Genomic DNA, 8,834 nt, shown 5'->3' on the forward strand with positions numbered 1-8,834 from the left:
GACCAGGGATCTCAGTTGGGAGAGTGCTTGCCTAGCCTGCTTGAAGCACTGTGTTCTGTTTTTAGCATCATAAAGCCAGGTATAATGATACCCTTGTTTTATCCCAGCACCCAGGAGGTGGAGGCAGGAGGATCAGAAGAGTTAGGTGGTCGTCTTTGGTCACAGTGAGCTCAAGGCTGACTGGGCTACATAAGACTTTGCCTCCAAGAAAATAAAAACCACTGAAGGCATATAAGATGATTATTAACCGTCTAATACATAATGACCATCTTCAGGTCCCACATTGGCCAGCCCAGGCTCTGGTCTAGCCTCCCCAATCCCGTGGTATCCAAGTACAGGCTGAGGCACAGCAACCTAAACCAGTCGGCTATGCCCTTCCAGCCACACTCTGAAGCCTGGGTCTATCGAGGTTCCAAGGGTGCCAGCCGTCACCCTGTTCCGCTCCTTCCAGTCCTCTGCCAAGCTTGCAGACTAGGTCACGGCTTGCTGGGGGCCGCTCAGGAAGCTGAGGACCACAACCTGTCTCACTGTCTGACCCTGCGTGAATCTGCCAGAGTGCACAAACCGGAAATGCAGAGTGTGAGGCGCGGGTTGTGTTTCCAGCCCTGGAGGGAGCCTCAGCCTCCTCACCTGGAACTTGGCCACCCCCTAGCTCTGCTTCTAAAGTTTCTCTACTGTGAGCAAGAACAGGTTCTCGAGTCACTAGGCCTCTGAAGAAAAGCATCTTTGCTTGTTTGGTCCCCATACCCAAAGCAAATATTTTTAATTCCCACCCTCCCCCCCATTTTTTAAGATAGCGTCTCTACATAGTCCTGGCTTTTTTGGAACTCACTTTGTAGAAGAAGCCAGGCTCAGATTCACAGAGACCGGCCTGCCTCTGCCTCCAAAGTGCTGGGATTAAAGGCGTGGGCTGCCACACTCGGATTTACTTTACTTCTGATTTGGCCAAGACCCTCTGTCCTGTGCCTTTGCACTCATGAAGCATTCCAACAGTACTTTGGCACCAGGAGGATTTATGGTCCCTTTGTGTTATAAGGAAATGTAGGTCCAAGGAGACACCAACGGTGACAGAGGAAGTGGCTGTCCGGCGCTTTGCGCTTTGCCAGGGTTCATCGAGGGCATCTGCTAGGTTCGCAGTCCCGCGCTTTGCCAAGGTTCATCGAGGGCATCTGCTAGGTCCAGGAGACTCTTGGCTCACTCACCTATTCCCCAGAACTTTGGGAAGTGGGAAACTGAGGCTGGAAGAAGCATCTTCACTGAGGTAAACATGTCCAGAAGGTTTGGTACTGTTCTAACTATGAGGGACAGGCCCTGGGTCCCTGCTTCTTCCACAAACTGGGTAGTTGGGAAGGCTTCAGTGGTCTTGTCTACCCATCATCCCGCTGATTCAGCCTCTGGAGTGTACTCCTGAGGAACGACTGTTAGCTGTTGTGTCTTCAGTGCCTCAGGAATGTACACACTGACCCGGAGTAGGTGCTCAATAGATACATAGTAGGCCAATGGAGGCCTGGGGAGTCTCATGGGTATGGTGTTCCCTCCTACTTCAAGGCAGTAGTGGCCTCTGAAGCAAACCTACAGGTTTAGCCATGCTCTGCTTCTACTCTGGGTCACCCCTGGGAAAGACAACGACATCATCGAGGCCAACTTTGAATCTAACGCTGGGTCAAACTCTGGAGTCAGCTCACCTTGTTATCACCTTTGCTTTGATGGCCTGGTCCTAGCCAAAGTCACCCCATTGTCCCCAGCCTCAGTTTTCTCAGCTGGAAAATCTGCTCTCACGTCAGTAGCAGGAAACGTCCCTCGTTCCGTAAATACCCGCCGGGCGAGAAGCCACGCCCCGGTCACAGTAGGAAGGGGCCGGACCTTTCCAGGACTCAGGCAGGGGCTTCCTAGGCTTCGGGTAATTGAGTCTAGAGACGCGGAAGGCGGGAGCGGGTTTCTGGAGCCCCACCAGTAAGCAGGGAGCGTCCTGTGACCCTGAGTGACCTTGGGCAAAACACTTCCTAATCTTCCAGCCCAGCCCCTTATCTTTCAGGGGCGCGGTTTGGTGCCTTGGTGTGTAGGCCGGCGGGCTTCGCAGGCATCAGTGTCCCCTCCTGCAGCCCAGCTCGAATAGCACTTCCGGGTCCGAAAGCGGTCTGGGGGCGCTGGAGGCTCCCGACTGGCTTACCTGGAGGTGGCAGCGACCGACGGGACGGAGACTTGGATCCTGGCGGCCCAGCTGCTTCCGCCTCGGCTCTCCCCGCCCGTCCTCACCCAGGCCCAGCCGCCCTACTCCGGCCTCGGCCGGTCCCGCCTGCGCAGCCACAGGGCCCCGACCTTCCGGGCTGGGGCGGGCGCACAGCCACCTATGCCACCAAAGCCGCTACCCGGGTGCTGGCCTCCGGGAGGGACCTGCAGATCTGCGCCCCAGGGAGTGAGAACTCGGGGTGCAGGAGGACTCTGCAGAAAGTGCTCGCCAGGGGCTCGGCTGGTAGGAGAGGGTTACGCGCAGACACTCGGAGGGGAAATTTCCAAATTGTGCCTCCACACACTGAAAGCGCCTAGCTCAGAAGAAACCTCCCTCGGGCTTACACTGCTCTGTGAAGTTTGCAACATTCACGCCTCCCGATTCTTCTTTCACTTTCTCTAATGCTGCCAATGTTTGCAGCCGAGGCTCTTACATCCCACAGGTCTTCGTTTTGGGGTTCCATCCCTGTGAGACTTCCCTCTCCACCCACTCAGCTGTAGCCATTTAACAAATATTTGCTGAGCACCTACTATGCGCCAGGTCCTGTTCCAAGGCCATGAATTGGCACACCAGGCATTCAGGCCCGTAATACTTTAATAGTAATACTTAAAGCTGTGAAGTTGATTGTTTTCCAATTTACAATCTGTGTGTCCCACGCTAGAACCTTAAAGGCCCAGAAATGGAGGTCTCCGGTGCCTCATTCGCTGCTCGGTCCCCAGCTTCAGGGACAGCGCCACAGCTCCTGTTGCCCTGGCAACCTGTGGATTTTCATCACCTATAGCCTGTAGGCGAGGAAGTAGGCGGCCACTCTGGTCAGGGCTGGAATATGAGTCACCAGGACCTAAGCAATGACCTCTGAGGCCAGTCGCTCTTTCTCCCGGAGAAGGTAGGCTGGGGCTGGAAGTGGAAAAAGGTCAGACGCGCTGCATACCAGCCCGGAGCTTGTGACTCAGGACCCTACTGGAATGTTATGGGCCTCTGTCACCTGACCTTCCTATCGGCCAATCAGGGCCAAGAATAGCTAGAGGGTTATTGTAGGTCGAAAGGATCAGTTCTGGAGGGCTGAAGGGTTCTAGCTGAGATTCTGGGCATCACTAAGGCCAGGCAATAGACACACGGAGGTGGCATTTGCCCCCTTCCCCCCTCCAGCGCCCATCCAAACCGGAATTTAGAAAGATCCTATTGTTGGCTATGAGGAATGCAGGACAGTAGTGGCCGGAGGGTTCCAGGCTGAAGTACCCGGCCTCAGCCTGAGCAGCAGTGAGGGTCTCAGCCTTTCAGGTGTGAGAAATATAGGGAAAACTGGAATTACTGTTTCTAGTTCAGCAGAAGCTGACTTAGTAAAGTCTTACTATAAGTAAATAAATGTAATTCTAAAAGTTAAAAAAGGATCATTTGCTAACGGAGAATGGAAAACGATAGATAAGTGAAATCAATATGGAAAATAATTTTAGAAAATACGTTGCACTCCATAAAAAGTGGTCCCCCAGTAGGTTTTGAGGCAGTAAGGACATTACTGGGAAAACCGATCAATGGAGCCTCTGCTTTAGTCAATACCACATAGCAATATTGATTTTTTAAAATCTGGACTAATGTATCGGTGTTAAGATTGGAAATCAGGGCAAAGAGCACATGAGTTTTTGCTAAGAACTCTGCTGTCTCTGCAGCTTTCCTGCCAATCAAAAACTCCCCAACACACATTTGCTAAATAGCAGAGATTGAACCCATAGTGTAGCAGTCACTCCGAACTAAGCCCTGTCTTGCCTTTGTTTAAATAGAGTATCAGGGCCTCATGGTGGGGCTGAAATCACTTGTTTCTGGGCTTTAGAGTGAGTTAAAGGTCTCAAAAAAAAAAAACTGAGACAGAAGATTGGAGCTACATCTCAGTGACAGTGCACTGGCTGGGCAGGTTCCATCCCCCCAAAATCCATAAAAAAGGATGGGTCACTCCTGCTAGGTGACCTTTCAAACTCTGAGGCATCGAACCACCTCCTCCACAGAGAACTGGAGTGGCCTTCTCCATGTGTGAGCCGAGATCGTTTAACACCACGTTCACGTACTTGTAAAAATGTGCTGTGTATCACCAGGATATGAGTTGCTGACAGTTAAAAATATGTACTGGACTGGGGACAAATGCCTAGGAGTCTCTTTTCTTTATTGAAGGTCTCAGAGGAGTGCCATATCACTGAAGTATAGCCTCAGCCCTCATTCTAGGTCCAAGGAGGGGTCAGGTGATCTGCTCTGTCACTCTTCGCCCTTTTCTTCTAAGACAAGACCTCTCAGGGAGCCTAGCGCTATCCTCCCATTTCTAAGGGGACAACAGTCTTCCCTTTTCTTCTAAGACAAGGTCTCTCAGTGAGCCTAGCGCTATCCTCCCATTTCTAAGGGGACAACAGTCTTCCCTTTTCTTCTAAGACAAGGTCTCTCAGTGAGCCTGGCGCCACGCTCCCATTTCTAAGGGAACAAACCAAGGCCCAGAAACATCTGTTAACTCCCTCCAATGCGGGCCAGAGTCTGGCAGTGAGCCCTGGGCCTCTCGGATGGTTCCTTCCGACCACATCCCCCGTCACACTGCCTCATTCCTCTGTCCCCTCCAGGACAGAGCTGGTCTTGGCTGCCATTCTTGCCCCCAAGCTTTGAAGTTCCAGAAGACAGTTGGGACCAAGTCAGCTTCCAAGGACCAGAAAACAGTAATACTAGACCACTTTTGCCCAGCTATCCCAAAGATGCCTTGGTTGGGGGCCGGGAATAACAACAGGAGCTTGTGTGTCTCTGTCACAAGCTGAGGCTCAAGGATGGTAGTCATTTGATCACGAGGATGCACCTCAAGATGGGGACTCCAGGGCTCCCAGCAGCAGGGTTCCTTCAGGGAAGGCTGGAGGGGGAGGTGGCAGGCCAATCCCATTGTTATCATTCTTCCTTCTGAACCTGCTGATCTCCGAGTCCTGGAATCTCTGGGTCCTGTCATTTGTCTCGTATTCTCGATGGCGTTTCTCTCAAGCCCATAGGTGGCGATCAGTTTCCAGATCATTCTGTATACAAGGGAGGCTCAAGTTGAGACGAAACTCTGGGCCGTTTCCCCACAGCTCTCTGGCTGGCATAGCCTGGCTGTGCAGCCCTAAGCAGAGAAAGCCGCCCTTCTGATCTCAGTGTCTTCCTCTGCAGAGGGAACACAATGGTTGCCACTTCACAAGGCTGTTAGAGACCCATAACTTGCCTATAAGGGGAACGCCTGTCTCTCTTGCGAGTACTGGCTAAACACGCTCCCACCAAATGATAACAAATGGTATTTCCTTGATCAACTGAAGAGTTGTCTCCGGGAAGTAAAATGGGCTTGGAGGAGTAGGTGAGGAGACTGGCAGCCATCCCAAACTGCACACACCCAAGGCCAATGGGGCAGATGCTTGAAGGCCCTCCCCATCTGCTCACCGTCTCGGAAAGGGTGTTCTGCAGGCCCATGCTGGCGGACTGTGAGGGCCTGAATCCATGCACAACCCCAGCTCTCTCTGTCTGCACTGGGAATTAACTGCCTGACTTTATAAGAAAAGTAGGGAGCCACTGTGCTTTTCAAGGCAGCATACTGCCTTGGCCATTTATTTATTCCACGGTGTTGGGGATGGAGGGAACCCAGGGCCTCACACATTCTGGGCAAACGCTGTACCGCCAAGCTCCACCCTCAGCCTGCCACACAGTGAGACAGAAGGAGTCCTTGTGAATTCCTTGCAGACATTCACAAGAATATGACTCCTCCATCGACCTGTGGCTTGAGCCATGTCCTAAGTAGTTAGGATATCCAGGGTTTTTTTTTTTTTTTTTTTAAGACGAATTGAGTCAGACTTACTCAGTCTGGGGAATGGGAAGGAAGCTGAGAGCCAAAGACCTTGCTCAACAGCATGTGACCACTGGCCAGGGCTGAGCACCCAGGGCCCAGTGGCAGAGTCCTCTGCTCACTCTTGTCGAAGGTTCTGTCACCATGAACTGTGCCCTCTCTGTCTGTAATTCTCCCGTTTCAGGAAGTGGGGTGCATGGGAAAGGACCGTGCGAGGGGCCTGGTGAGTCCCTCCAGACTTTCATGTCTGGCGCTGCTAACCACGGATTTTCCAAGACGTACTTCCAGCTCCCATGTTGGACTCCTTGTCCTTCAGTCTCCTCCCTGGCTGAGCCTTAGCCTGGAACCCACCAGAGCTGACTTCTGAGGGCAGATGCTTCCCTGTGTTGAAGGCATGACCCAGGGACCTATCTAGTGACTGTCACACTGAGACTGGGTGGGGGGCGGGGCAGGGGTGTCACTGCTGAGGACCGTTGCCTTTACGAGATGCCTTATCTTTATGGCAAAGGAACAAACAGGACCGTAGATGTGATAAGAAGGGTGGCACCACCTGGAAACCTTCCGTTCTGTCCGTGGGCCTGGGAGTCTGATGGCGAGCTGGATTCCCTTCATTCATTCTCTCTCTCCTCCGCCCTTATAACCCTGAGATTCTCTCATGCCTGGTGATCTCAGTGAGGAGTCTGGGGACAATTCCTGAACTCACCCTCTCCACACCTCCCCAGTTCTATCTGCTCAACCTGAGATAGCCCCCTCCCTAGCTTTATAAGTATGCCTCCATGTGGCTTCTTCCCTCCCTGTACCCCCGGGGTGGATCCTGTGGGAAGCCCTGATGAGACCTTTGCCATCAAGGGTTTAGGATGACCGTGGTAAATGACTCTGGAGAAAGTCTGGCAATGCTCCCATGAGCACGGGCATCCCAGGATGGAAAAGGTCCAACAGCTAGAAATGGCCACAGACTTCCCAGCACACAAAACATAAAAACCCAGACAAGAAAATGAAGCCAGCTACAAGGATTACAAAAGAGCACTGGTTCTATTTGCTTTGTAGTAAGGTCAACGTCCCAATATGTGCACGTAGTGATATATACAAAACCCAGGAGTTCAGGAAGAGGGGTAGGGACCCCACCACCCTTGAAAGTCATTCATTAAGGGAATGTGTCTCTTCCCTTTTCCCCTAAAAGTTTGGCTATGCTACACAAGGCAGACAGGTGCAAGCCCATTGTCCCAGCCCCGAGTCCTTGATCCAACACAGCCAGTACAAGTCCAGTTCGCATGTGATTTCAAATGGAGGCTCCTAGTCCTTTTCCTTCGTGGGTTATGAGATCTGGGGAAGGGGAACCATGGCAGTGCTGGGCCTGTAGTGATCCAGGTCTCTCAGGCAATAGAAGTGATCTGGGCTTGCTTTTGCTCTCTGCAGAGCAGAGTCCTGGAGCAAGGCCAGTTGCTGCTCCTGCTGTAGGGGTAACAGCAGAGTAGGGTGGCCATCAGTAGCGCCAGGGCGATGATAACGGCCAGCACCCACCGGATGACACCCGGATAGATGAAAGGCAGGATTAGGACAATGAGAAGAGCCAACAAGAACAGGTGTACGGCTAGGCGCCGGGCAGCTACACGATTGACACTTACTACATCCTGATCATCTTCTCCCATCCAGTTGGCTGGCCGCGCGGCTGGAGTGGCAGCACCAACTAGTCTCTGGGGACACAGGTGTACCTCCGGGCATGAGCGGGCCAGCCGCCCCACCATCGCCTCCTGGTCGCGCAGGCTGCAGATTAGGCCTCCTGGGACGGCAGTGACCTTTCGGCACAGTGGACAGGGGATGGACCAGGTGTCTTCTTCCACAAATAACAGAAGCTTCAGGCAGACAGCGCAGAAGGCGTGCTGACAGCTGAGCAGCTTGGGGGACCGGGCACAGTTGTAGGGTTCTCGGCACACCAAGCATTCCAGGTCATCCTCCGTAGAGATACTGAGATGCCCAGTGGGTCCCAAGGCGATGACGGTGGTTGTGGTGGTGGCACCCGCTGGGATAGGTGAAGGGGCCTTGGTGCAAGACATTCTGGGTACCAAGTTGCTGCAATGAGGCTGTTCTGCATAGGGGCATCCGCGAGGAGTGACCACCGGTGCTGCCGGGACTTGCATGGGTTCTGGCCCTGTGGAGACGCTTCCAGCCTCCTCTCTGCTCTGTCTGGGTACCTGCTGACAGCAGCTGTCTGGCATCTTTCTCTTCTGGTTGCCCAGCTTGTTTCTCAGCTTACGTCGTCCCCTTCAGTTATTATTATTTCTTTACTCGAAACCCAGGGTTAATCAGTAACTTGGAGACCTGGAGACTTTGAGTTACCTGATAGAAGGGCCAAAGGGGGTGGAGTCTCATGAATCAGGACTTTCCTGTTGGGGCCCTGCCTGATGCGTGTCTGTCTACATGACAACTAGCTAAGACACCGTGATGCCAGAGGGTTCCTCTCAAGCTCCGGGGTGCATTGGTGACCCCCCTCAAGTTTCCTGATCTGGGTAGATGAAGGGACTCCCCACACCTTTTAAAAAATTACATTTATTCTCTGTCTGTGTCATGGTATACAGGAGGAAGCAGAAGGACTTGTGAGAGTCTGTTCTTGCCTTCCAGCAGGTGTGTACTAGGGGTAAAACTCAGGTCACCAGGGTTGATGGCAAGTGTCTCTACTTTCTGAGCCACCTCGCCAGCCTTTAAAAGTCCAGAATGTTGGGCTTCAGGGCTCAGAGTGGATGGGGTCCAAAGAGCCGCGGAGTTCACAAACATCCA

General features: G+C 52.8%; 2 protein-coding genes across 2 annotated transcripts in view; both read right to left on the minus strand.

The window, feature by feature from the left end:
* Tmco4 (transmembrane and coiled-coil domains 4) overlaps positions 1-2,437 on the minus strand; it is a 67,856-nt gene extending 65,419 nt beyond the window's left edge. The window contains exon 1 of the mRNA XM_005352953.3: positions 2,171-2,437. The gene's annotated coding sequence lies outside the window, so the exon portion shown is untranslated. The remainder of the gene's footprint in view (positions 1-2,170) is intronic.
* A 4,995-nt stretch (positions 2,438-7,432) lies between these two features.
* Rnf186 (ring finger protein 186) lies at positions 7,433-8,275 on the minus strand. Its single transcript, XM_005352954.1, has one exon. The coding sequence runs from the start codon at positions 8,273-8,275 to the stop codon at positions 7,433-7,435; it is 843 nt and encodes a 280-aa protein (XP_005353011.1).
* Positions 8,276-8,834: the final 559 nt, after the last annotated feature.

This window comes from Microtus ochrogaster, chromosome 10 (genome assembly GCF_000317375.1).
Source record: "Microtus ochrogaster isolate Prairie Vole_2 chromosome 10, MicOch1.0, whole genome shotgun sequence".
Lineage (NCBI taxonomy): Eukaryota > Metazoa > Chordata > Mammalia > Rodentia > Cricetidae > Microtus > Microtus ochrogaster.

What these genes read in the sequence shown, in the direction of transcription:
- Rnf186 (XM_005352954.1), bottom strand. Translation starts at nt 8,275, where the DNA reads ATGCCAGACAGCTGCTGTCAGCAGGTACCCAGACAGAGCAGAGAGGAG.